The sequence below is a fragment of the Diaporthe citri genome, assembly GCF_014595645.1.
Source record: "Diaporthe citri strain NFHF-8-4 chromosome Unknown scaffold_12, whole genome shotgun sequence".
NCBI classification, from domain to species: Eukaryota; Fungi; Ascomycota; class Sordariomycetes; order Diaporthales; family Diaporthaceae; genus Diaporthe; species Diaporthe citri.
In genome coordinates this window covers 316971-344767 of record NW_025064857.1, presented here as the reverse complement: position 1 = coordinate 344767, position 27797 = coordinate 316971, and the positions used below count along the sequence as shown (strand labels likewise).

The following is a 27797-nucleotide window of genomic DNA, read 5'->3' as shown; positions in this document are numbered from 1 at the left end:
TGTTAGTGTTTTAGCAGTAGACGCGACTACCTATTGCTTGCTCGTGAGGCGGCAAGACGTCATTAACATTGAATCCGCAGGATTTGGGGTCCGCTTGTTATCGTATTCACCCAGCTTAACGCGTTGGGTGGCCCAAGCTCCGTGACCAATCTGCCTCCTTTCAATCAATGCGTGGTCTACCTCTCCCCTCTCGCCTTTCCAACCTCAACCTTTCCCGTTCCCAAACTCCTCCGTACCCGCACCATCCACAGCTGCCATGATCACTGCATCTGCTGCGACAAGTCCAGCGACAAAATACTGCATTGCACTCTTCCCGCAGTAAGCACCACAGAACGCCAGTGTGCCGTCGCCCCATCGCCAAGCTACAGGGTGGCCCCAGCCGAGCATCTGGGTCGAGCTCCTAGAACTCGACAGGCCGGAGCTCGACCGTCCCCTGGGCTTTGGGGCCAACGCTTTCCATCTACCTCTTCGCATTCTCATCAAGTCGAGGCCAGGAAGGACCGTGTCGCTGGCGGAGCTTCAAGTTCGGATTCGACGTCGTCTTGACTCGTCCAGTCGCTTGAGCTTCGGCAGTGGCGCCGTTATCTTCCTCCTCGTAGAGACCGAAGCCAGAGAGGACCGCGTTGCCGACACGAGACTGGGTTGCCATACTGGTGTCGCCACAGGACAGTTGCCAGATCCAGGGCTTGTGACTTCTGTACCTCCCTGTCCCTTGACTCTTGTCTACATTGAGCCTGGTCTCGGTTCGATCCTCTCTTCCTCAAAGCCACACCACATAACATCCTACATTCAATATTTAGACCCCGAGCTATCTCCCTGACGCGGAGTCGAGGCTGCTCCAAGCTACCATAGCTGACTCAAAGCCAGGGAGGGCGGGAATCCTGTGTGTGCTTGTGTCCTCTGACGCTCGTCTCACTCGGGGGGATCACTTCCAGTGAAGCGTGCCTTGCGGAGTCGACTAGAGCCTCGTGTTCGATACTCCTGCATCGTACCACCGTTGGATGGTCCGATACTTGCTAATGCGGGATTGTTTTCTTTAGTAGTACCAGTCATGGCGGCGGCGCTCCCTGCCCCTGTGAACATCCGAAGACATGTGATCGTCGACTCCCGAGAAAAAGATGCCCTCCATCCACAACACCTCGAACAAGGTTCTTGCGCCATCCACTCGTCCATGACCATATTCTTCGACCTGTGCTCCAATGCAGCGTTCTTCAAGCTCCAGTCGCCCGTCGTATTACTGGTTCCATCCTCCCAGACCGACCACTATGATACCGTGCGGTCCAACGTGCATCTGTGCATCCGCCCCGAACAAATTGTGTCGCTCGTGTATGACCGACAACAATTGCCGGAGAGACTGGCTCCACTATATAAGAAGATAGCAGGCCAAGAAACAATACGTCTACATTTCACTCTCTCCAAACCTGCCGAGTGGATCGTGCCAAACTTCCGAAGCCTAGTGCCGAAAACTCACGAGGATGCCCGTTTGCTAGGGGCATTCCAGCGGCTTGCCAAGGTACAGTCCATGGCAATTTACATGCCGAGCAACGCGATATCAGACGCAAAGGCCTCGTCCCTATGTGAGGCGGCGTCGACGAGCGGGCAACTGGATTCGAGTCCTCACCATGCCGATTTTCAACGCTGGTATTCAAGTCCAGGAGGGAAGGTTGTCCCCCCGGACGACATAGCGGATGCGGTCGCCGCAGACCGGCCAACTGAAAGCCCGCCTTCCTATGATGACCTCGGTCTCTCACCGCCAGACCCGCACGACGCTTCGGTGTCCCGAAAGAGGGCACGAACGAGCTCCGGGGGTCACGAGAAGCCACTTGATGTCCACAAGGCGGTTGTACCAATAGACAAAGCCGGGCAAATGGCTGATCGACTAAGAGACCTGGTGCTGCAAGCCGAGAAGAAGGAGGCTCTGCTCAAGGAAAGAATCGATGACGCAGACCAGAGGCTGGTCCGGCTGGCCGAGGCAACGGCCGAGGACAAGGAGTCCCAACTAGAGGGGCTTAAGCAATACGTAGATGATCGGCTTGAAGAGACGCGTCTAGAGATCCGCGAGTTCATAGATGAACGATTTGATGACATTGGTGTCGATGTTGTGCTCAAATCTGAGATGGAGGACTATGTTGATGAAGCGCTGAGGGCAGCGGAAGATGATCTCCAGGCGAGACTAAGCGGCAGTGGAGTTAGGGTCATTCTTGATGATTGAATGAGCATTGATGCCCTCTATACTGATATTCTCGGCGTTGTCTTGTGCTCCGTGCCTTCCCTCGTGTCCATCCCTTGTGTTCAGGTGGTCGGTTATGGTGTTGCTACGTGGAGGGATGCCCCACGCGGCTGCTGAATGTATCTGAACGTCGACCATGAATGGAATAGCTTCCACCACACTAGTCGACTCTGAGCTGATTCTAGAGCCGGTTTATAGCATATCACCGGCAGACTGGTTATTCTTTCCAGAATCATGGGACAATTTTGGCCTAAGATGTATATTCTGCAAGGCTCATGTGAGGGAGGAGAACCAATGAAGAGGGCAAGTGGTCAAAGAATACATTATCAAGAGCACTCAAGGAACAAGGTATTATGTAGTGAACGTCCTGGACAGAACAAGGCTCCTGTCTTAAGCTCCTACAATGAAGTCTGCCCTTCTAACTTCAAACGCTTCCTAACCCATCCGTATAGGGACGCGAAGGTTGCACTCTCAGGCTGTTTCCCAAACGCAGCCTGGCCGCTTGGTCTGGGATTCCTTTTAACCTCCTATACTACGCCTCACTTTCAACTAGACGATTTCAGCCGCGTTCGTTTGTGTTTCCGGAAGAGTGATCTCCCGATGTTAGAGTGAATAATCCACTCTGGCTGGCGGTGATCAGTTGGGTCCAGTGTTCTCGACACACTGAGCACCATATCCACAGCTAATGTCGAGTTATGCACGGTGGTAGATGAACCGATTTCCTCGGCCGAGTGTCCGGCCCATGAAAACATGAGCCCCTTTCAGTAGCGAGCACAGTCAGGAGGAGATTTGTCTCCGGCTAATCGGTGATAGCTGGCTGGATACACTGGAGCCTTGGATTTACCCTGTGTGGATTTCGGAGAGGCTTGGCCCAAGACGTTTAGCTCAGGTGGTTCTGATTGAAGGCCGAGTGGGTACTTCGTAGTTGAAGACGACGGTCCAGCCCGTCCATGAATCAATGGCGTGCAACTCGTTTGGAGAGACCGGGAGCCCCCAGTTAATCCTCGACCCATGCCGGACCATGCTGTACCCTTTTGGACAAGTACGGGAACCCAATGTCCGTTAAGAAGCCAAGAATGGTATAGAGGGCATCTGAAACAATCCGCTCGGGAGAGCTTGACTCGGGAAAGCAATTGACTTTTTTGCCTCTCTTCGTTGATGCAGTATGGTTCCCGACTGTTGAACAAGCTCAATGCGAGCCTTGGACGAAGATTTACAAGTGCCGGAGCTAGCTGTTAATCGGCAGTCGGTCGACCGTGGCATGCAAGACATATTGCTGTCCTTAACTAGCGGCGGACCGAGTGGAATCATTTTCATCGCTTACTGCTTTCTGAAGAACGATGGTGGGCTTTCGGGTGGATGTTTCGAGGAGTGGCCCCCACAAAAACGGCCTTAACTCTACTCCTTAACTTTAAATGGGCGTCAGTTTCAAACAATTCGTTCTCCGCTCTACATGTTTAGCGGCACTGCCGATTTTCCGGACACGACCAAAACTGGCAGGAAGGTAACCAATGGGTGAGCCGAGGTCAGGCGGAGGGTGCCCGTCACCGCAGCTTGACATTTCGGCACATTTTCTCATTGGTGGATGAGGTGAAGTCCCCGATCAGGGGAAGGCCACTTCCTTGCTCTTCCAGAACGACAGGCCTTGTCCGTGGGCCCACGATCGTAAACAATTATCTTTTGAGGCAGGCCAGCTGAGAAGATAAAATGCCTTGTGCCCTGCATTCCCCCGGTGTCGTTGAAGGTTGCTTTCATCATCATTCATTCCCTGCCTGAGTTCAAAGCAAGATACACATTCACTCATTAAACGTCACTCATTAATCTTCCAGTCATAATGCATTACTCAGGACTCTTCCAGTCGGCCGTTGCCGCCGCCATGGTCGGCACGTCTCTCGCTGACAGCTGGGGCGGCTCCGTCTCCCTTGGCCCAACTACCTCTACCATCATCAAGGCTGTCACAACCCTCATCCCTGGCGCAGCTCCTTCCACCCAGAACGGCGTCCTGTTCCTGTGGCCCGGCATGTCCAACGGCACCGGCGACCTCGTCCAGACGACGCTCGAGTCGTGGGCCGACAACTCGTGGTGCGGCGCCGGCAAGGGCGAGTGGTGCGTGCGCGCCTCCCTCTTCGGCTCCTTCGGCCAGCTCGACGGCAACGCGAGCCCCGTGTCCGCGGACCAGAAGGTCAAGATCGTCTACGAGCTGCTCGAGGACAACGACACGTGGCGCCAGACCGTCACCGACGCCGACACCGGCAAGGAGCTCAGCTCGTTCGAGCACAAGTCGGGCCCCTTCATGCGCGGCTACGGCACCGGCACCGAGTGCAACAACAACTGCAGCCCCACCGTGGCTGAGCAGAGGTACATCGACACCGAGATCACCCTCGCCGGGGCGGATGCTGCATTTGGCAAGACCATCGCCACCGCGCAGAAGGCTACCTACTCGGGCCTGTCCAACAGCCAGAACGGCAAGGTCTGGACTATCAAGGAGATCGTTGTGCCCAAGATGGTCTAAATACCGTTCGCTGCTGGGAATCCACATGGCACATACGTTAGGGCGGTAAAATTCATTGCATATATAAATGCATAAGCAATTGCAAATAAGAATCATTACATCTGCACCATGGACTGCCATGGGAGTCATACTTCCATCAAACGTGATCTCGATGTCATTGCTAAAGACATAGTTTTGAAGTCATACTTGTGCCTTTCAAACGGCAATAGCACCTTCGAGGCATGAATACCATACAAAAAAGGCCCAGTTGTCGTGAAAATCGAAGAAACTGCAAAATGTAGAAGTGCCAGGGTTGCAATTCTTTCTCCCGAAATTTCCATGCGATTTGAGAAATTGGATACTTTCATGGTGCGAGTGCATGTGTTGTTACTGAACTACTTAATCATTCAACGGTCTACGATACGAGAAGATTTCTTAGAATGAAAAACCCCGGGTACAGCTTCAGTGGTCGCCAGCTTCTAACGCGCCGCAAATAACGGCGCCAGCACAGTATTTTCAAACCACCTTTTGTCCTTTTGCCATCCTTTCAGAACGAAGTCCCTCCCGAGAGCCAACGCGGACAGGACTTTCTCCATGGGATCCGAGAAAGGGACATTTGGGTTGCGCCTTATGTGCCAGCAGATTAAGTGGACACCCGCGTGGATGGCAGTCCGAAAAGCCATCTCATCACTGATTTGTCCGTAGCCATCGGCCAATCCTTCCATGGCCGGAACTATGGCGTCGTTATCCTTGAAATGCTTCCGTTCGTACAGGTCAGCCAACATCCCACCGACGTCAATGGCCCGGTGGCCGAACTGAACCAGCTCCCAGTCAATGACGAAAAGATGGTTGGGCTCTTGCACTGGGTGATGGTCCTCTTTCCATTTGGCATTCGGAAGCAGCACACTGATACGTGTCATCAGTCTTCGTTCGGGATTCTCGCTTGATTCTTCAACTTACTTGCCCGTCCAAAAGTCCCCATGTATGAGTCCCCAGCTTCCGTCGTCACCCTTTGGTGGCTGGTCAAGCTCGAACTCTGCGGCCATTGCATCCTGTACGCCTTTCAATTTCTCCGCATGCCCTTCCACGAGCTCAGGATAGATCTCAAGTATTCCAACAAAGCTATCATAGGTGACTTTGCGTTTCAACTTTCGCGCCTCGGAGTTCCGCCCGATAGTCTCTCGGAGAGGAGCCTGCCCGGGCTCTGACGTCCACTCATGAAAGGAGCGAAGCCAGGACCCTACATCGCGGGCCACAGAGGCTGGGCTGGTGCCCGGCAGAGCTCCGTTGACCTCGGTGGAGGTAAATATCGTCTTGAGATCTGTGGTATTGGAACAATCTTCCAGAACCTGCGTATTTGTTTTACGGTCAAATAAGTAAAGACGTGGTGACCTTACCACCGTGTTTGCGGTAGCGGGGTTCCATGAGAAGTTTGTGAGTCCATGGAGCATCGACGCTTCAAAATTCTGGTAGAATACAGGAGGTTTAGAACATGTGCTAACACAACGAGGAGATTACAGATGGTGTGGAAGGGGGGGGGGGTCGTTACACAGCGCGAAACGTCGAGCAAGAAATCTCAATTGCCCGGTGAAAAGCCCTCAGAATGTTTGACTACTACCGTCTTGGTGTCTGGTTCCATCGCTCCATCGTGCGGATCCAGAGGCTGAAGCAGGTTGCCGCGGTAAAGGAAGTTTGCAGTCCCGCCATTCAGCTTGGTGAGACCAGAGCAGGCATATCGCGTCTGCGACAGCTCCTTCAGGAGTGCTTGAATCATTAATTGTTCATCCGCCATTGCGCCCTGACTAGGTAATATGGTGAGAAATTGAGGATGGAATTTTCGAGCCTACTTTTGAAAAGAAACTGTGACTCATCGGCGGTGAGGCGGGGTTTTTGGGACTGAGGAGTTGACAAGATTGCACCATCAGATATTCATCAGACTGCTAGTCTGAATGGACCGATGGCAAGGGACAAATTTGGATGTATGCTTATCATCCATGTCTCTTGTGGTCAGAAACGATCTTATGCCTATTGCGATATCCTTACTCCGGTTCACGGCCCTGATTTCATTGTTAATGAACTGATACCCAGACTCCAGTTGCTAGAAGACTAAACTTGATCTGGGCTCTTGTCTTTGCCTGTACAAGTCCTTACCCGAGTGAGGCCAAACTTCGGCCGTTGCCGATTGTATTAGTTAACATGCCTAGTTCCCCTTGAACTGCTTCTCTTTTGATACAAAGCAGTGCCCGCTACACTACTGCCTTCGGCCAATTGCACATGTCTACGAACCCTCGCCTGACAATCCTGGATTAGCATCGACCTCTCTTCTGCAAGCTGATTGTTACACAACAGTGATTAGCCTGACAAAGTCTGTCAGCCGCGATTTATTCCCCGCTTGCTTACGTTTCCATCCTGCATGTATTTCATTCATCCTTTCTCCTCACCTGTCTACAATAGAGGCAGATCCACTTCTAGTCGACAACGACCAAACTCAGATGTCATGGCAACAGAATCACCACGAAATCTCGCCGAACCGAACGGAGGAAATCTGTGCGCTACGTGTTCTGTGATCCCGTTTAACGACGAAATGCTCGCGTCATTTATCGTAACACAAGACATCAGGGAGCCATGCTGGGACATTGACGCCGCAGCTGGGTTTCACCCTCGCAATTACCCGTACGCTGACTTGTACGGTGACGCAGTTGGCAGGTTCCCACTCGATTACAGGGTCGTTGACTTTCTACCAACTTTGCCGCGCTTGGAGCAAAATGAACTTCGAGGCTGCGGCTTCTGTTCAATTTTGCGGCTCGAGATCCTCCGGGCCAAATTCGATTATACTGGCTTTGTTGAGATTACTCTGGCATATCGTTCAGGGTGGCCCGACTTTCCAAACCTTGGGCTAGCAGCTTTAGTGGCCGAACTGACCTGGCGCCCTGATATTCCAAGCACACCACCCGCCTCTCCCATACCCGATATACTTCGCGACTGTGTGATCTTTGCTCTTGAAAGCGATAGCGGTTAGTCCCCCAGAAGAGCTCGACGAAAATGGTGAATCCATTTCGCTAATCTCACCACGTAATTGTATAGCAGATATAGCTTCATGGCTCAGGATCCCCCGCCTTCGGAAAGCAGATCCACTATGTGAAGAAAGCATCCAGTTTATGGCCGACGCACTGGCCGACTGTGTCCAAAATTGCGACCACTACACAGCGACTGACTTCCTCCCAACTCGCCTTCTCGATCTGGGGCCTCAGACAAGTCTCGATTTCATCCGCTTGATTGATTCATCTCAAATTATTCGGAGGGATGAAAACGATAACCCAAGATACGCCGCCCTGAGTTACTGTTGGGGCTCACCACTTGCGACTGGCGGTGTAGAGCAGGTGCGCGCTGAACTAGGCTCTATGGAGTCTATGAGACGGCATGTGCCTAAGCAACGTGTTTCTCAAGTCATATTGGATGCATTCAAAGTTTGCAAAGTTCTATCAATTCGTTATCTATGGGTCGATTCGCTATGCATTATCCAGGACGAGATTTCGGACTGGGAGAGAGAAAGTGCGTCTATGACACTGATTTACAGCAATGCGTTTGTCACGATTTGCACCCCATCATCCACTGCCAGCAACGAGGGTTTCCTGGTACGGCATCGCAGACACGTCTCAGTCCCCTTCCAATCACGGGTAGCACCGGATATCAACGGTCATTACAACCTAGTGGCATCTGGATTTTGTCGCGAAAAGGCGCTCTATGGCTGGCCCCTCTTGGATGTTTTCCGAACCTCATGGGCAAGCCGAGGATGGACCTTGCAGGAGTCTGAGATGTCCAACCGACTCTTAATCTTCGGTAAATCAATGATCCATTTCCAATGCCGTCATATTGTCTCCGAGAACGGATATCGGCAAGAAAATGCTATTCCCCGCATGGCTAAGGCGTTGGATGACGCTCATTCAGAATTCGGGAACACTCAATGGCAATATATTTTGAGTTCTTATGGTGTCAGACTCTTCACATACGTTGAGGATAAACTACCTGGGATTTCTGGAATGGCCAAGTATCTTGCCGATAAAAATGGTGATGAATATCTTGCTGGCCTATGGAAAACCGAATTGCCATCCTCGTTGGTTTGGTATGCGCACGTGCATCCTATCGAGAACACGAAGTACCACATTGAGCTTCCGGGCCTGCTTGCCATGTTACGCTCACCATCACCCTACATTGCGCCATCGTGGAGTCCGATTAGACTGGATGTCGGAGTCGAAGCAGGAACATATCCAGTATTTTGTTCTGAGATGTCCGCGGAGAGTACAGTGGGCGATGCAACTGTCATTTCCGTTGGAAAGAATCCTTTCGGTCGAGTACAACATGGACGCATTCGCATCCAGGGTAAGATCACGCCGGTCTTGTCTGATCTTGCTATGCTTCAGTGTTACAAGGCTTCCTTCCTGTGGTGTAATTGGGACAGAGAAGCTGTCACATACTACCAGCTCGATTGGGTTCCTGCTGGGGAAATATGCGATCGAGGGAAATTAGTAATGTTACTTATTGCAAGTACGAAGTCGAGCCAATCATCCCATACTTCTTACCACAGAGGACTCCATACTTCTTACCACAGAGGATCGCTCGAAGCAGCACACCACTGTTGTATAAATCGTCCCGACGATTCTACCGAGTCGAGTTGTGCAATCTCAGAGAGCCAAGCAGATCGGCAAGGCGACGAAGCTGAAATCGAGAGCGGCTCATTGTTGTCGACAAGATTGGCAGTTGCGCAGAGCTCGGAGGAAGTTGACCCGGAAGCACAAAGACAGACCGGTCTCGACGGAGAAGAAAAAGTGATTCAAAGCGAACTAGACGCCAACGGATTTCGCGCCGGTTCTGAGGAAGTGTCATGGACCTCACGCATTAACAACAGGGACGCTTGTGGCCTCCTCATCCACCATCTCTCAGGAACCGATACTTATGTGCGGGTAGGCGTGTGGACATCTATGGTACAAGATGGCGGTGGAACTGCGCTCTTTGAGGACATGGATGTACAGGAGATTGACATTGTATAGCGTCCGCTCCCGAGTAACTTCGCGCCGCACGCGGGCTTCTGCGAGGCGCCTCAATCACCGCGTCCTCTTCTGCAGCCTGCTGAGCGAGAGACCGACGTTTGAGGCAACAGTGTTGGTTTGTTTTTTATCAACCAGACATGTAGCAATGTATTTCTAATTCTTTCAAAGCCATGGTGCTCTCCACAACACATTGGATAGGGTAATCTACGTATTCAGAAGGTAGATCATGTGACATTAGGTGGTTTTCAGCTATGTAAGAGACTTGGATATCTTGGAGTGTGAACCACTTAAAAGCTAGGGAAATGGTTCAGCTTAGAAATGGGAGAGTGGTTACCACCCGCCGCTAGGTGGGATTACTCGGGGATTCATAATTGAACCATGCAACCATCATTCACATGCAGGTAGATTGACAAGAAGTACAAAGCGTCAAGATATGGGCGGGGTGTAGGTTGATCAAAGCTGGGTTGCGACCAAATCAGTTGGGACGTGTCGGAAGCTAAGTGAGGGAAGACTACATATGTGGACTATTTATAAATACTATAAGAAAACGGAGATTCGTACAGACTAAAACGGAGTTTGCACAGATACCTCACCAGCGCCAAAGCTGCAGCATCTCACCCAATTGGCATGCCTACACCTAATTCACACGTTTAATTTGCACACCTAACCAGCCTTAAGCGTGTGACTTGATCTTAGGCGTGTGAATTAGCTTTAGGTATGTGAATTAGCTTAGGTATATGAATTAAGTATGTAAATTAGGTATGGATGTTAAGTATGGGTGTTGAGTGTGGGTGTTGAGTGTGGGTGTTGAGTGTGGGTACTAGGTGTGGGTGTGTAATTTGCTATTTGGTGTACTAGGGGTATTACATATCTGTGTACCCTTTTATTTAGTCTGTACGAATCTCCGTTTTCTACTATAACGTGGGTAGAAAACCGAAAACTCCCCCGAATCAGCAAGCCCAGTATTTTGGTAGGACCGATATTTAGATATGTAAGTGGTGTTGGATCGATGCACGGTTAATGATTCTGCCAGGCTTGGCCAGCTGAAAAGCGGTTTAGCACATGCACAATTGACTCGAAGCGAACCACTGGCCGATGTCTACCGTCGTATTTTGCCCCGTCAAGCGTGCGACGGTCCACAGCTTTCCCGTAATTTTTCCCACATATCTGTGACGGTAATTGATGGGCTGAAAAGACCCGAAATCATAGAAGAAGAAAAAAAGGGCGAGCACCAGACAGGATCAATCAGGCAATGCTATCACAGAGATTTCTACGCTCTTGGCTTCGCTAGACGAGTGACAGCACAGCGTGATATGGAGCAGAGTAACTAAACCATCTGTACCAGTACAAAGTTTTTATACTTTAGGTCTGCATCGCTGAAACGCCACACCGTCCCTCCCCCTTACTGAAAGACAGCATGCATGTGCAAGGGTCGTGTTTGGGAAGCGTCCGGGGTGGCGCCCCACGCCTATCAACAGGCGCGTTCACGGCGGCTGTCTTATACAGAGTGGAATGTCTCCTAGATTTGGCTCTCGAGATGCATCCCTCCTCCATTTCCTCAACGCAGAGGGCTGGAAACCTCTATAACTTCTCAAGTCTCAGCCACTATCTTCCTCGTACAGTTGTCAGGCTGTGCAGTGTCTTCACAACTAGACTGTCCGGCACCGCAGGATCCCTTTGTTTTCACAAGATCCTACGACGCAATACAACATGGAGGATCACAAGGTAGCTATTTCCCTATAGAGAGCAATACAGCTTCAAGCTAATGCGTGACTATCTACCAGCCGTCCCGTGTTCACCGTTTTTTCTCGGGATTGTTTCATTGCCGTTCTCGCTCACAGTCGCCAAAGCCCCAAGAGCACAAGCAGGTCGATTTCGATGCCATTCATAAGGAGGACCAGGACGCGTTCCACAAAGATAGACGCTCACTGCACTCCGCCACATCCGCACATCAGCTTGACTCCTCGCAGCCCCCGCGACCTTTGCCGGTCGAAAATCACGAAAGGACTGAAACGGAGTCTCCTGGTGCCTCAGATAGTCCTGATGCACAGTCTGACAAGCCCGATACCACCAGACCTCCAGACCATGCGCTTACGCTGAGACGCTCCCCTGAGGCTAAGGTCTCGGGCACCGCGTATGACGAGGCTTGGTCGCGGCTGAGTGAGGACGAGAGGGCGAATTTGTCCAACGAGACCTCGATCAAAACCCTGTTCGAAGAGCTGGACGAGACTGACCAGCAGCACCAGTCAAGCTCCTGGCTCAAGAGGGGCAAGATGGCCGCCGGCCTGCAGTACGTGAGCAACATCTGCAGCTACATCAACCTCGTAGCCACTTGGATCCCATTGCCGGAGCTCGGTGCTGTATTGGGTCTCTTCAAGGGAATCGTTGCGGTATGTCATTGACACACTGGCTGACTTGTTGATAAATGCGATTTAGCTAATCACGCGCGAGCGACATAGATAGCCGTAAGTCTATGTGGCGCCTATGATGGTCTGACAGGACACATTCGCGAGTTTCTGAACCACATACCGGTGATTGAACGGTGCAACACAGTGCTCTGGTCAAACAGTGATTCCTCTGAAATACACAACGTAAGTCAGCTCGCATCTCGCCCTGCTGGCTATTTCACGAGACTTGAGCTGATGATCGACAAGATCCTAGTGGCGTGCTATTCGACCCTGCTCTCTTTCTATAGTAAGGTTATGGCATTTTTACGGGAAGAGAGTCGTATCAAACGACTTCTAGAGACTTTTCACTCCGAAATCCCGGACATGGTGACCACATTCAACGGCCACGCCGACAGATTATCTAATATGATGGAAGCTGAGACTCTTGTGACGGTGAAAAAGATCTTGGATCAGCAGACTGAAGACTTCGGTGCGTATCCCACTTGCGTCGATCATAGCGGGAATCTTCGCAAAGCAAATAACCCCTAGCCCACCATTCACTTACTCATACTGTCTCCTAGTCAATGACAACTTGTACAAGCAACACCACATCGGAAACCACAATGTCGACGAAGACGGCATTTCGGATGAAGCCTGTCGTTGGATCATCTCCGAAGATAGCTTCGAAGACTGGGCATACGGGCCTCATGGTGTCTTAACCATGTATGGAGTCGTGGGCTGCGGCAAAACAGTCATGGCCGCTTTCGTTACAAAGTATCTACGTGAAGAAGCGAGAGCACCCGTCCTGGCCTATCACTGCACGCAGCAGGAAGACGACGAGTTCCGATACATCCTCTGCAGCTTGACGTACCAGCTGCTACAGACCAAGAGGGAGCTGAAAGAGAAGTTCAAGGATTGGTCCGAGCAACGTCAGGCTACTACCCTAGACAAGCCGTCCAACAAACCCGCCGTCTTAGCCGAGTTCCTCTGTAGTTGCCTGCAGGATTCCAAAGAGCAGGTCTTCATCGTACTCGACGGATTGGATGAGTGCGACGAGGATGCCAGGAGCGACGTCCTCGTTTTGTTCAGAAACCTCATCAACAACGGCGCCCTGGTCAAGGTATTCGTGTCTTCACGGCAGCGAGACGACATCCTGCAGACTTTGACTAGCTCCGAGACGACAGAAGATGAGCCCGCGATCAAGAAAGTCCGCCAGATACCCCTCTTCCACATTGACATGAACCCCACTGAGGAGCGCGACCACATCCTAGCCAGGCACCTAGGAGACAAGCCCCTGCGACAGATCAAAGACAGCAAGGTGCGGGACAGGGCCATTGAGCAGCTAGCAAAGCGCGCCGGGGGCTCCGCCATCTGGCTCCAGATGGCGATGGCCTCGCTGGCCGGCGCCAAGAACGAGAGCCGCATCGAGAAGTGTCTGGAATTCCTCGAAACAGACCCGAAGCTCGTTGACATGTACGAAAATCTCTTCAAGGACGCCGAGTCTGCCACATGCAACGACCGGGAGATCCTGGAGCGAGCCCTGGAGACCCTCGCCGTTGCCCGGAGGGCTATGACCGTTGACGAGCTCGCGAGGGCGGCGCACTTGGACGATGACGAAAGTGCGGAGAGCCTGGTTCTTCTCAATGAGGCGGCGGAGGAGATCGACTTTCTGAGTCTCATCCGCCCATTCGTGGCAACGTTGGAGTCTTTCGTGGATGGGAAAGGGTTGGCGGTGCGTTTGGTGCACCAGTCACTGCTGGAACTGCTTCTCACAGCCCGGCCGTCCGAATGGGATGAGATGGCAGCCACTAAGGAGCACAAAAGAGTTACAGACAAGGAGAAGGAGAATCGCAGACGCAAGCTGAACGAGCAGCTTATGAGCAGGTGTGTCAAGTATCTCCTCTTGCGCGATCTGGAGGACACGCCGTCCGACAGGGATGCAGACAGGATTCCGGACACTGCTGCAGAAGACGAGGAGCCATGGGATGGGTTTGGCTTCGTTGAAATGTTCGCGGAGCCCGTGACCCAAATGAGGACACAAACCCGGGCTCAGATCTCGCATCTTCACTTCTATGAATACGCCGCCTCACATTGGGTCAGCCATTTTGCCGCCTGCGAGAAAGATGCTGCGGACGACCTGAGAGAGAAAGCAATGTCCCTTCTTGACGTTACCGGCAGCGGGTGCACCGACTGGGTGTCCTTTGTCCGAACCGAAAAGGAGGCCGAAGGGGAATTATTTCCAAGTTCCTCCGAGCCTGCCACCTTGGCAGCGCATTTTGGTCTTGAAGAGACCTCGCCGGCATCCTCGCCGGGCCCGGTACAGTCTCTCGGCAGGCCAAGGACGAGGCGCTCTTCTGGGCATCTCGTGGAGGCCGCGAACGCATTGTCAGGCTGCTCCTCGAGAACGACGCCGATCCCAACCAGCACCACCTCGCCGACCTACACACGGCCCTGATAACTGCTGCACACCGCGGGCACCTCGGCTGCGTCCAGACCTTGCTCGCGGACTCGCGGACAGACGTCAACGCGCAGGGCAGCAGGAACCGCACGGCGCTCATGTTGGCCGCCAGCGGCGGCCACGAGAAGATCTGCGCGGCCCTCGTGCAGCATGAGGCCTGCAGGCCGGACGACACAGACTGGAAGAGGATGACGGCGCTCTTCTATGCGGTCGGCGTCGAGAATGTTCCCATCATCAAAGCCCTAACGGGGCTCCATGGTGTCAATGTCAACCATCAAGACAGCGCGGGCCGCACGCCGCTCTGCCGCTCGGCCGAGACCGGGACGACTGCCTCCCTCAAGCAGCTTGTTGGCACGGAGGGTGTCGATGTCAACCTGCCAGACAATCAGGGAAGGTCGCCGCTCATGTGGGCCGCCTTCAAGGGAAACGCTGCATCCGTTGACGCGCTGTTGCGGCATGCGGAGATCGAGAAAGCCGCAGTTCAGCTCAAAGACAGGAAGAATGCGATACATTTCGCATGTGAGGGAGGCGCGCACGAGGTGCTGCTTTGCCTCCTGAACCACGACTGTCCCGGGATTGACGACCTCGATGTGGACGGCTGGACCCCGTTGATGTGGTCTGTTCAGAACGGCCCAGCGTGTGTCTCAACTCTCCTCGCGACGGGCCTGGTCGCTGTCGAGCGCCGTGATAACGAGGGCAAGACTGCGCTGTCCCTGGCGGTGCAGTGGGGCCACTCGGTAGAGGTCATCAGAGTCCTGCTCCATTACGGCGCTGATCCGGAGACGACGGATAATAACGAGCTGACGCCGCTCAACGTGGCGATGAGGAGGGGGCTTCCCGTGGACTTTAGGATGGCGGACGAACTCTCGTCCTGGATCAACAGGAAGCGAAGCGAACACAACCCCGTTGTTCAGGACACTTGATACTTACCTGGCAAGAACGGCACCAGGTAGCAGAGACGTAACAGCGGAGGGGAGTAACTTCATTTGACTTCGAGAGCAAAATTTATTTTAGGACCTGCATCAGTGTCTTTATCCAAACCAGTGTTGATGTGACATGGTATCCGTCGATCCATGGAGATGCCTTGGCGGATCGAGCGTGTTGTCGCCCGCCCCTTTCCCCGGCTCTGATTCCGGATCAAGGGTTGCTTTCGCAGAGTTGGGAGTTGGCCCCGGCCACGCCCAGGGATAGGAATGAGGATTCCTGCAGCCAACGTCCAACAGAAACACTAAAGACTGTGCGCGTTGGTGGTCCACTTGGCCTTCTGCTCCGCTCCCGTACCACGTGCAAAATATAATTGTGTGATGCACGCACTTTCTCTTCAAGTGAGGTGACAGATTCTGTCCTCTTGAAATTCCTGGATACTCTGTTTTGCTTCCATCCATTTACCAACGCAGTCCACTGGCTTCCAATCAAGCTGGCCGCCAATACAAATTGCCTCGTAACAGATACCTCATCGTCACTGTAAATATCCTTCGTCCACATCTCTACAATGTCTAGCCAGAAAGCGAGACTGCTTCCGCAACAAGAGACAGAGAATGGTCCTGTTACGCGCGCGTAAATTTTCTGATGTCTTGATCCACATCTCATTCGCGCCCAGACCCAAGTCGCTAAGATTTTTCATGCAGCCTTGAGGGCGCCATCACCACGCGTGCTCTGCCTGCACATGAAATCCCACAAGGTCGCGATCATATGTTTGAATGCGTCTTTGAACTTGACCACCCTCGCTTCGTGCAATTGGAGGGTCAAAAGCCACCGATGCATTTCCACTCTTCTCAACGGGAATTCATGCAGGTGCTCGAAGGTCGGCTGTGTTATGAAGTTGAGGGCCAGGAATTTGTGTTGACGCCAGAAGATGGTGAAGTCTGTATCGAGCCGTGGACGCGCCACCGACTTCTGCCGACACCCCCAACGGACGGCCCTTCAGGGAGACGCACTGTTTGCACACTCTCTAGCTTATTCGGATCAGGTATTTAAGCTAGACTATATTTTCTACGAGAACTGGTATTCATACCAGGAGGAATTCATCATCCATGGCGGAAGTCTCAGTCTTCTTCAAATCCTAATTGTAAGCACCAAATGGCATCATCAAGTTTCTTCTTCAGATATGAGGCTGACTGACTGCATCTGTAGATGTTCGATGCGGGTGGATCTTATCTTTCTCTGCCAAGGTGGATTCCTTTTGGGAAGCAGATTTCCTACCATGTGCTAGGCATCGGTATGGGGAGGTATCTAGCCGCGGCTTTGGGATATCAACCATATTACCGAGCATGGACAACCAACTGGGACGAGGCGTGTCGGAAGATGGAGACCACTTTGTTTCAACGGCGGTTTGCCAAGAAGGAGTGAGAAGGCTCCGTCTCCTGTTTCTCGCTTTATCGGCAATTCGTACAAGGTAAATAAGAAACTAAAACCACCTGCGACTTGGCAATGAGATGGGGTCCATGATAACGTGGAAAATTTACCTTTGCGGCCTGCGGCGTGACATGCGTCCTCAAAGCCATGTACACGAATACTAGGTTATTTTCACGCTCCGTCCATCGGACCTACTCACGATGCCGAGGCACTTTGCAATCACATTGACGAAGAGTCTTGATACAGCAAGTCATGGTCTTTGTTCCGTCCCATTATTATTTTTGGCATCTAAAGAACGATGCTAGATAATGTCCCTTGGAGTAAATCCTACATGTCTGGTATCCCACTGGCAACGCTCACTTCGGCCCTCAGGCACGGAAGGAGGATGAGCTAACGTGAACCTCGGTCTTCCGCATGATACCCTTACGACTCGAGTCGTCGTCATCCACCTCCATCCCCGGGGCAACCGAGTTAGTACGTTTAGCCGACGCGTGGTAGCCCTGGTTGTGCCCGCTCATCGAACTCAATTTGATACCCGGGCCAGAGCCTCCGAGAACGTTCTCGCTCTGCCATGAGAAGTCAGTATAAAGTCTTGGAAAATGCGATCATTGAATTCTCAGATGAATTCCGTCCCATCCCAACTTATTTGCCCCCCCCCCCCGGCGGGACCGATAATCGTGACGAGTTTGTGGAGAGAAAATAAGTTGGTTGACTGACCTCTTCGGGATATTTGTAATTGCCGTCTTGTGAAGAACCGTAGTAGAACTTGAACAGCTTGCGCAGAGGTGGAAGGGAACACCCAATTATACCAAGGCCGCACTCAATGTTCGATGTGATGTTGACGACTCCAAGGTGATCTCAAATTGTGTCGTCTTGATCAGCGCTGAAGACCCAACAGTATCATGACTGAGCTGTGGTTGTCACACTTACATGCTATCTCAGTCGGGTACTTTTCAGTGTCGTAATACTTCAAATACGGCATGCGGACGCACGTCGCAACGCTTGCGAATATTCCAAGGCCCAGAATGCAGATGACGGATACTTTCTTGCGACGCGACATCTGTAGTCCAGCAACTATGATGAATGGAATGGCAGCGCATACCCAGTCGGTTGCCATTTGGATTGCAGAGACAATGTAACTGACTGTCTGCAGGCTGATAGTTTTTTGGCACGTTCCTCTGGTGGTAGGGAGTGTTAGTTGAAAGCTTCGTTCAGCGGATGATACTTGAGGAGACGCGAACTGACAGTGACGGATTCCAAGTCGCCGCAAGAGGCGTGCAATTAACGAACACGAATACTAAGGCGAGTATTGCGACGACAACCATGATGGTCATGTTGATGGATATTGGGACAACTATCCGTTTCGCCAGTCCAGTCGAATGCAGGTAAAGCCAATTGCACATTTGATGATCGTGGAAGAAATGAAATATAGAACCTCCCAGTAGATCTCGTATTCGGTTGCGCGAATCAGATAGAGCTGAGATGGGAGGTCGACATCGTGTGACCCGACGCCATAGCGAGCCGCATATACAGCGAAGACGACGGATGGCAGGAATGGAAGCTATTGCACACGTGGTCAGTTACCATTGACATCTCATCAGCAATATAGACCGATGGATGTCCGACGACTTGACCAAACCTCGCAGGAAAACTTACAGTTCCAACCACGGCCAGGTAGTCTTCAACACCCCATATTCTCGTCGATGCTCCTGATAAGCCAGCTCGAACATAGACTCGAAAAGACACGACGAGGACACAGACAACACCCAGTAAAATGGCAACAACCTCAACGGCGCGACCGAGGCCAGTTGGGTTGAGCGGTTCGAGCTCGTTGACTAGAGCCTGTATCTGCTCGCCAGACATAGAAGCTGCCATTCTGACGTTAGGTCTCCCGGAATTCGACCCGGGAGATGTCTGCCTCTGGCGCAGCCAGGAGACAACTCCGAGGATGTTGACGTTTGTCGGGTGCTGATATGCCAATATTAATAGGGAGAACGGAGGGACTTGTCGAAGACGAAAAATCAGGTTATTGTACCTGATTTTGTCAACCAGTGCATGTGGCAATATATCTCACTGCCCTTTAGATCTGCTTCCCTGCCCCCTTCCTTTTCAGTTGGTTCTGAATTACCCTCTCCCCCTTGTCCCAACTGGTCATCTTGGGCAAGGGTACAAGGTTTTTTGGAAATGTCCCCACAGCCCAAGCCTCGTGTAAAATATCCATGGCACTTTAGTGGTGGTTCCAAATTCAGACAAGTCCCTTCGAGTCAGGCACATCCCGGAGCGTTCGTCGATCCAGCAACTAATAAACTTCCCCGGCTGAGACGGCCCGTGGGTCAATCATATCGACAAGCGAGGGTGTCGTCTCCATACCGGATGGCTCGCTAGCTTTCCGTTGTTGACTCGTGAACGCCACGCACAAGGAGCCCGCCCCGCGACTAGTGTATGATGGCCAAGTGTCTAACTAGCATCGATGCGCCAACAGCGAGCGCTTGCATGGCTTTCTTGGAGCTTTTGTCTTCGCCTAGTGAATAGAAATCATGGCGATGCGTTGGATCTGCGCAGATATCAGACTGCCCTGGAGGTGTGAACCCTAATAAATCGTTTGGCCTTGTCGGTAGCTTGATTTGACAGCAGCACAAGGATATGGTTTCAACCCCATGCAGGCCACGTTACCTTGGGCAGTCTGGCAGTTCCACCACGAAAGCCCATCGGGTCGTTGTGGGGTAGGGAGGAATGCCCCGGTGGGGTTGAGGTGTTCGTAAGACGATTCCTCCTGTTACCTAGCAATCTGGCTAGGTAGCGCTGCTCCACTGCACATTTCCCAACACTATGGCGATGCTCGACCGCCACGGCTGGCTTACCGACTGACCACTCAGGAGTCGGTAGTTTTTCATCTCTTTTTCAAGCACAACTCTCCTTTCTCACACTCAGACACGCGCTTCGCTTTACCCAAGTGGACGACTCTGCATCTCTACTCGAGACACTCCCCGTCGTCGTCACTGTAGTGTCGCTTGTGCAGTGCCTCAATAACATGTTGACCACCGTCCTTGCCGTGCTTGGCTTGTTAGGCGCCTACCTACTCGCCAATGCCATCTATGCCGTCACATTTCACCCCTTGGCTGACGTACCCGGTCCAAAGATCTGTGCGATCACTCGCATACCATACTGGCTCGTAACACTCTCGGGCGATGACGTCCAATGGATGAAGAAGCTTCACGACCAATATGGACCGGTCCTTCGCTTTGGGCCCACGGATCTGAGCTTCGCGGCCGGGCAAGCTTGGCATGATATCCACGGACCGAAGGTGACTGAGAAGGCGCAAGAATTCTCGGTTCAGCCTGTCAATGGTGAGCCCAATGGTATCTTGAATATCCTCGACCTACCTCACACTAATGTTGCGACGTAGGTGTCCCCAGCATGCTCACCGCGAATACTCAGAACCACGCGCGAGTACGCCACTTATTCTCACCGGCCTTCTCCGAACGTGCATTGAAGCAGCAGGAACCTCTTTTTCGGAAATACGTGGATCTCTTGGTGTACAAGATATCAGAAGTTGGTGAAGACGGCAAAAAGCCTGTGGAGATGACCCAGCTGCTTAACTTCGCAACATTCGATGTCATGGCAGAGCTCTGCTTCGGGGAGCCCCTTGGACTGCTGGCTAAGAACGAGTACAGTCCATGGGTCAAATCGATCTTCGAGTCTCTCAAGATGCTTCCCATTGCTTCTATTATCAACTACTACCCCATTCTGAACGCCATCTTCACCCGATTCGAGCCGAAGTCTGTCACAGAGCAGCGGGTGACACATTGCAGGCATTCGGAGGAGCGTGTCAACCGCCGTCTACAAGATGGTTCCACCCAGCCTGATGTCTGGAACCTTGTGTTGTCAGCCAAAGAGGGGAAGGAGTTGACTCTGGAGGAGATGCACTCCAACTCTGAGCTGTTCATGCTCGCTGGCTCGGAGACAACGGGTGAGTGCAGAAATTTGAACTTGGCGAGCCAAGAGCAATGAGATTCTGGATCTGACCCTTTTTCTAATAGCTACATTGTTGAGTGGTTGTATCTATAATCTACTTACGCACCCCGAGAAGATGAGGGCTCTAGTCGATGAGATCCGGGGAAACTTTACTAAGCTCGACGACCTGACCTTTGAGAATCTTGCCGAGTTGAAATACATGAATGCTTGTAAGTGCAATCCAAGGCTCGGATGTAGTATATCACAACCGTTCAAAATACTTTACTGATCGTAGCCAATAGGTCTCAAGGAAGCACTTCGCGTATATCCCCCTGTTCCAATAGGTAGCCCACGAGTGGTAATGGAAGGGGGACAAGTCATCCTCGGCAAGTGGGTTCCACCGGAGACACGCGTATCAGTTCACCACTGGTCAACATATCAGTCCGAGGCCAACTTCAAGAACGCCGCTACATTCACACCAGAGCGCTGGCTAAAGTCCGATCCCGTGTACGCGGGAGACGCCCTGGATGCTCATCAACCCTTCGGGTTTGGGCCCCGAAATTGCCTTGGGCAGAATATGGCCATGCACGAGATGAGACTCATTCTGGCCACACTCATATTCAAGTTTGATTTCGATCTCTGCGATGAGAGCCGCAGCTGGGACGCGCAGAAGTCGTTTGCCCTGTGGATCAAGAACCCGCTGAAGGTCCACGCAAAGCCAGTATCTACGCAGACCAGACTAAACATTTGATGCGAACAAGAAGACTCCATTGTACAAGTGGAGAATCAAGACATGGAATTTTTGCGAGGTGTAGGAGAATAGGCTGGCAATCAGTTGAAATCCTCATATGAACGCTGCGAGAATGCGTTTTTAATTGACTGTTGTGTTGCTTTGTCTGGTTATTGGCTGCATGAAGCGATTCGGGTACTCCTATGCCTTCCATAGCGAGGGGGCCGATGGCATAGCCACACGGCCATGCTTGTTCAAACATATTCCCGCTTGGGGGATCCATTGATTTCCGCTTAGTGGTTCATTCTTGTGGTAACCATTGGTATTGTTATGCTATAGCAACACCGCTGCGATTATTGGAATCGTTGTGGCTGTTGTTACTTCATATGCAGAGTTGGATATCGTCGGGGGTTGAGGTATGAGATGCGGCCGCTTGAGCCGCCTTAAGCGCTTGATCGTAGTCGTGCTGAATGTTGACTATGGCCACTGTGCGTCCATTGATATCGATGGGGAGGGTTCGGCTTACCATTTTAAAGATGTCTTATGTGTTCTGATGATTTGTTCTGGTGATGTGTTCTGGTGATGTATTGGGAAGAAGAAAGCAGAGTGAAGCTGAAGGAGTCGCGTCGCTGAATTTGAGCGCGTTAGTTCATCACGTGAGATGTGATCAACAAACAAATCTCAGCGATTGCTCTCAGTTATCGACACTGTATCTTATCCTGTTCGGGTGAAGACTACATAATCGCGAGTTTGGGGTTGGGTGTTACTAGTCTAGGACTAGTTGGACACGCACCACTTAGAACTAGAGCAGTTAGCGTGGGGCCGGGGCGAAGTCCATCATGCCACCGCTGTCTACCCGCCAAAGATAAGTTACATTGGCCTTGCGATATAACTCCGTCCTTTAATTAGTCTGGTAGATATAGTCTTTAAATGATTTCCATGTGTGAATGTGAAGTCCTTGTGGTGTAAGGGTAACACGGCTGTATACCGCTAGCACAAACCGTGGGCGTGTAGTGACCATAGTAGTGCTATGATACGGGCTTACAGACACTTTGAGTTCCAGCCACTATTGTGTCGTCTCCTCGGCCTGTACTCGCATTCTCTTTTTGATTTTTTTCTTTGGAAGCTCCTGGGCCGCAACCGGACAACCCTGTGTCCACTTCGATGATCTATCGCACAACCCTTGGCTTGGCATAATCTTGTGAAGGGTGTGATCGGCCGTCCAGATGTATGGATTTAACTGTACAATGAACATATCTCTATAATCCCAGAATCAGTACCTCAAAGTGGGAAACCTGGATGTTGGCACAACTTCCTTCACCCAGAATACCGTCAAGGGCTTGGAGAGTCACGCCGCCTTTGCCACGGTAACATTACCCTTATCCTTTTTCCGCAATTGATACAACAGTAAAGGTAGACCATGCGACATTGGGTGATTTCCAGCTATTTCAGCATACAGAATATATTAATAAAATCCTTGTTTACATGGGATGGGTAGGGGTGGGCCGGTTTCAACTGCCATGGGCTGCCCATTTTACTTAGCTAAGCCAGCGCGGGGAATTGAAGGCCCGTTTGGCGAAACGCTGTGATTACGCATCAGTCTACACACTACAGACGCCGTGAGACTTGCCACTTTCTACCAGTTTTAATGCCGCGAACATTTCGTAAAGGTAAGCTCTTTATCACCGTCCAGTGATATATTCTTGTGGATGAGACTTTCGTGGAGGAGCACAACCGAATTCTATGGCAGGCAGACGCCGAAGAACAGGAATCAAACGCGGCAGTGTCTCCCTCGTACTTCACCCACCTTTCCGGGATGAAGGCCTCGGGGTCATCATTCCAGGAGCCATGGATGTGACTGTGAGACCGAGAGCTCTCACTCCTGAGCGACTCATCAATGGTGAATGGTGCTTGTGTTATGCTCGGACCACGCAAGGGGATTAAAACCTCAACGCCCTTGGGCGCCCGGTGGCCCAAGATTGTTGTCTCCACTTGTGCCTGTCGAACGACAGCAGTGATTGGCCCTGAAAGGCGTAGGGACTCGTCTATCACGGCGTCCAGGTATGGCACTTGGATCTTGGTAATTTCTGTGACCGTGGGTTGCCGATGTTGCGCCGCAGCATCGACGTAAGCGGCACGCAACGACTGTCTGAGCTTTTGTTGGATCCGAGGATGGCCAGATAGATGCTTGACGGCCCACTGGAAAGACGTCGACGTTGTCTCGTGTCCAGCGCCAATGTATCCGTACAGCTCATCTTGCATATATGGTGAGTCTAGAACGGGTTGCCGACCGGTCTTGGTGGCAGCGTTCACCTCACGCTTGATCGTGTAGTCCAAAGCGGATTTGACCGTGTCCCCTCCTTCCAGACGCTTAACAGCTAATTTGATCTGCTGCTGAACCATCCGATGTCGTGTACCGTACGCCTCTTGCATCTTGAATCTGCGATTGTTGCTCTTGTGGTATAGCGAAGGGGAAGGTGACGTGAGGGAGGCACCAACGGCTTCTTGGTGCAAGTTGTGCGAGACAAGGATGTCGTTGGGAGGGTAGGCGGGAAACTTAAAAATTGTATCCATGTCGTCTATCCCTCCACCTTCGGTTTCTTGCACGATTCCCATATGAAGTTGGGTCATGCTCTGGGCGTCTCCTTCTCCAAAAGCAACCGCCTTGACTATGTCGAAAGTCACTATATTGATGTCCTCGTCTGCTCGGAAGGGACGGCCGTTCGCTTTCTGTGCTTTGAGCCGCCAGATATCGATAAAATCAAGGGTATTGTGGCGTATTTCAGGAGCGGATACCTAGACGTCAGTCAGTACTTAGTTTCCCTGGTCCTGCTCCTGTATGACCTACAGTGTGAAGGAAAACGGGTGTCATGAGATCCTTTATCAATTCTCTGTTGGCCCGGAATCGGGGGTCTGATGTCCGCATCCCAATGTGATGGTTTGCCAGCACACCGGAAAACACAGCAAGATTGCGTGGGCCATGATCGAATTCTTTGCTTCTTCGTAGTAGAATGTCCTGCCCCTCCCGGAAGTTGTTAAAGGATATAAGGCTTGATCCGCTGACGGATTAAGCGTTCGCTTTTTCCACAGAAGTCGGACAACAGCAGCATTGGCTTCGATAATGGAGCTACAAAAACTTGGACAAGAGGGCTCTTGTGTTTGGCATTCTGCTCGCCGAACCAAGCACGAGGTCTTCCACCCTGTTCCTGTAATTTCTTGATTGCTGCTGCATCCCCGAGCAAGGAATGCACCGCCTCGGTGTTGTACGGTATACCTTATCTTAGCCATTATAATTAGTAAGGAAGCTTAAGCCCCTAGAACTGGCGTGTTTCAATCGACACCTGAACCTTTGAGATAAGGTATACCAGGTAAAGGTTTCGGCAGCGCACGATGATATGCGAGGTACAGCAGCACGACGGCGCCGGCAAGAATGGTTATGACAGTTCCCACCATCTTCTGCAAGGGGGCTGGGTGTGTGTGTTGCCCTTGTCGTCAATAGAGAACTAGAGATTGCTTCTCGATGTCGTCAGCGAGTGCAGTGCGTCGAGTGCGATGCAGATTGCAGGTGATGCCCGGGTCATGTGTAGTTTTACAAATGTGTCGCATGCCGGGTTGTGCTGAGACAAGTCAAGATTCTAGGACAAGTCATTCTGGAATATAATATTGATCCGACTTTGTTTGGAAAACTTATTAGAAAAACTATAATATTAATACTTATCCGCCCCCCCCCCCCCCCTCTTCCTCTTCCTCTTCCTCTTCCTCTTCCTCTTTCTCTTTCTTTTTTTTTTTATGCGTGATATACAGCGTAGGTGACCAAATTGATTTGTGTATATTAAATACTCTCACAATGAGCCCCCTATTTACTCCTGTTGCACAGGTTGGCCGCCTGAGTAACCATGAATTCGCCGGAAGGATGCATTTGCACCGACGGAGGGTCCGACGTCCCGCCGGAGTGCCCGGGACCGATTGAGATACCGAATCCGAGGGCCAGCTCATTAAACCGATGACACCGGGAGTAACCCACACCTTGACTAGCCTGGCAAATTGAATTTTCCCCAACGGCCCCATTAAGCTTAATTATTTCAGGTGGAGCTGTCCGTCATCTCACGAGGTCTTTCAACGTACCGGACGGAACGCAATCTGGTACTCCCTGTTCCCTGTGCCGCGAAACATCTGCAGGAGTCTGAGAGCAGGTCAGCGCACCGCCGCTTATAGATCACCTCATCGGGGGATCCATGCCACTGCTACGAGAGTGTCGTATGGGTAGCACTCAATGAAGGCCGAGCGCGAGACGCGATTGGGGTCACCAGAGGTCGAGTCGCTGCCTGCATTTTCTGCAGTCACAATCTGAGGCTTGAATTATTTGGGAATTATTATCTTGATCTGCTCTAGTTAATGGGGCCATTCCTCTCGCTTCTACTCCTCGCTCGGCATGGGGTACAGCCACCTGCATTCGCCCTCGAAAGCCTCCTTCGCCGGTACAAAGTCCAGCACCTTGGCTATCTGGATGGACGGCGACATAGTGAACGAGAAGAAGATCCTCTGCACGAACGAGAACGCCATTGCATATCTCGCCAGCAACCAGTGCGAAACCGACGCCCAGGCTTGCATCCTCGTCAACTGAGCAGAGGCCTTCAAGTCCTTCTCCAGGGGCTCATGTCTCTCCTCTCGATAATCATCGAATAGCTTCTGCAGATTGTCAGATGAGGGCCTGCTGTCGTTCGCAACCAGCTTCCGCAGCTTGTTGCAGACCGCAACAATATCCTGCACACCGTTGTTAAAACCTAGGCCGGCATTAGGTGTGAACTTGTGCACGGCATCGCCCACGAGCACGATTCTTCCGCCCCAGCTCCAGTTGGAACATATGCCCTCCTCAAGGCCAGCCCCACCTGCACTGTATCGCTCTCGGAAGACGTCCTTAACCGTGAGCCCCTCTCTAACTGGCCAGTCTGCAAAACGCTCAGCGAACTCCTCCAGCTGTTTGGGAGTGAACGAGATCCTCTCAGTTTGCGGCTCAGTCAATTTTTCGTAGAGGAAGATCCACCCCCTTTCTTTGCCGGTGAGGTACATGATGGAACGATCTGTGCCTTGCGTCTCGAAAGCTTCACCAGCTGCACTAGGTCGTGGGAAAGACGCCCACAAACATTGGTACTCTGTCTGGTAAGGGTTGATGGGGTCCCACTCGCGATCAGGGTCTTCGGCGAGAGCGAGCTTTCGCATCTGCCGTCGGGTTGCAGAGTGAACGCCGTCAGCACCGATGACCATGTTTCCGGAAAACTTCGAGCCGTCTTCGCAGGTCACGGTGATTCCTGCATCAGTTGTCTCGATATCTTTGAGCTTTTTCCCGGTGTGGTAACGCGCCTTCGCTGATTCGGAGAGGCTGTCGTAGAGAGCCTTTATCAGATGGGCTCGGTGGAACGTTGTCAATCCCGCGCCATGCCTAGAACCACTAAGTGTCAGCCAAAAGTACCGCAAAGTACGTTCGATACATGACCTGCCTCTTCATCAAAAAATTTTCAACCGAAAAACGTTTGAAATTGTGGCCGTCGGCAGTGAATCCCTTGGCGGTTGACATAGTGTTGCCAATCTCCATCAGCCGGTCGAGAAGGCCAAGCTGATGAAATACACGCAAAGATCCGGGGCTGAGAACCAGGCTGGCACCAACATCATCAATTATGTTGTCTCTTCGCTCAAGGACAACGAATTCGATCCCAGCGCGTTCCAGAACATGCGCGGCCGTGATACCGCTCGGCCCGCCGCCGATGATGATGACTTTGAAGGGTGTAGATGCCATTTTGGAATGAATGTTCACAAGGGTGGTGGCGCTTGAATTCCAGACAGGGCAGCTTTGCATGCTTTAATATAGAAAGGCATTCTCGACGTCGTCGACCCCTGAGACAGGACGGTGGAGCAAATCATGCTACCGGAATTAGCGATGGCAGGTTTTCGTCTCCACCAAGTTTACCGGGAAGATCTGCCACCCGACGCTCCCGAGGTTACTGCTGGGTTGCATTTTGCCATACTGAAATACCGGAGACTTTAAATGGTGTGGATTCCATCACGGAAATCCCGGTTCAGGTCACGAGGAACTTCCTACCAGGGGGGAGGGGGGTTTCTGACTGAGTCACGCAATGCACTTATATT

General features: G+C 51.9%; 9 protein-coding genes across 9 annotated transcripts; 4 read left to right on the top strand and 5 right to left on the bottom strand.

The window, feature by feature from the left end:
- Positions 1–204: 204 nt before the first annotated feature.
- INS49_004408 (uncharacterized protein) lies at positions 205–649 on the bottom strand (the record flags this gene model as incomplete). Its single annotated transcript, XM_043165197.1, has 2 exons — positions 205–400; positions 465–649. The coding sequence occupies 2 exons, from the start codon at positions 647–649 to the stop codon at positions 205–207; spliced, it is 381 nt and encodes a 126-aa protein (XP_043017912.1).
- Positions 650–1051: 402 nt separating this feature from the next.
- Positions 1052–2212, top strand: INS49_004407 (uncharacterized protein; the record flags this gene model as incomplete). The annotated part of the gene is made up of 1 exon (XM_043165196.1): positions 1052–2212. The coding sequence occupies one exon, from the start codon at positions 1052–1054 to the stop codon at positions 2210–2212; it is 1161 nt and encodes a 386-aa protein (XP_043017911.1).
- A 1852-nt stretch (positions 2213–4064) lies between these two features.
- Positions 4065–4742, top strand: INS49_004406 (uncharacterized protein; the record flags this gene model as incomplete). Its single annotated transcript, XM_043165195.1, has 1 exon — positions 4065–4742. One exon carries the CDS (start codon positions 4065–4067, stop codon positions 4740–4742), a length of 678 nt encoding a protein of 225 aa, XP_043017910.1.
- A 458-nt stretch (positions 4743–5200) lies between these two features.
- INS49_004405 (uncharacterized protein) lies at positions 5201–5767 on the bottom strand (the record flags this gene model as incomplete). Its single annotated transcript, XM_043165194.1, has 2 exons — positions 5201–5627; positions 5682–5767. 2 exons carry the CDS (start codon positions 5765–5767, stop codon positions 5201–5203), a joined length of 513 nt encoding a protein of 170 aa, XP_043017909.1.
- Positions 5768–11479: 5712 nt separating this feature from the next.
- On the top strand, positions 11480–15537 carry INS49_004404 (uncharacterized protein; the record flags this gene model as incomplete). The annotated part of the gene is made up of 6 exons (XM_043165193.1): positions 11480–11494; positions 11611–12159; positions 12229–12234; positions 12619–12646; positions 12738–14399; positions 14480–15537. The coding sequence occupies 6 exons, from the start codon at positions 11480–11482 to the stop codon at positions 15535–15537; spliced, it is 3318 nt and encodes a 1105-aa protein (XP_043017908.1).
- Positions 15538–17337: 1800 nt separating this feature from the next.
- INS49_004403 (uncharacterized protein) lies at positions 17338–18086 on the bottom strand (the record flags this gene model as incomplete). Its single annotated transcript, XM_043165192.1, has 3 exons — positions 17338–17535; positions 17687–17814; positions 17900–18086. 3 exons carry the CDS (start codon positions 18084–18086, stop codon positions 17338–17340), a joined length of 513 nt encoding a protein of 170 aa, XP_043017907.1.
- A 1914-nt stretch (positions 18087–20000) lies between these two features.
- On the top strand, positions 20001–21674 carry INS49_004402 (uncharacterized protein; the record flags this gene model as incomplete). The annotated part of the gene is made up of 4 exons (XM_043165191.1): positions 20001–20316; positions 20376–20939; positions 21010–21153; positions 21226–21674. 4 exons carry the CDS (start codon positions 20001–20003, stop codon positions 21672–21674), a joined length of 1473 nt encoding a protein of 490 aa, XP_043017906.1.
- A 756-nt stretch (positions 21675–22430) lies between these two features.
- INS49_004401 (uncharacterized protein) lies at positions 22431–24525 on the bottom strand (the record flags this gene model as incomplete). Its single annotated transcript, XM_043165190.1, has 3 exons — positions 22431–22455; positions 23461–24449; positions 24502–24525. 3 exons carry the CDS (start codon positions 24523–24525, stop codon positions 22431–22433), a joined length of 1038 nt encoding a protein of 345 aa, XP_043017905.1.
- Positions 24526–26069: 1544 nt separating this feature from the next.
- Positions 26070–27447, bottom strand: INS49_004400 (uncharacterized protein; the record flags this gene model as incomplete). The annotated part of the gene is made up of 2 exons (XM_043165189.1): positions 26070–27061; positions 27399–27447. The coding sequence occupies 2 exons, from the start codon at positions 27445–27447 to the stop codon at positions 26070–26072; spliced, it is 1041 nt and encodes a 346-aa protein (XP_043017904.1).
- Positions 27448–27797: the final 350 nt, after the last annotated feature.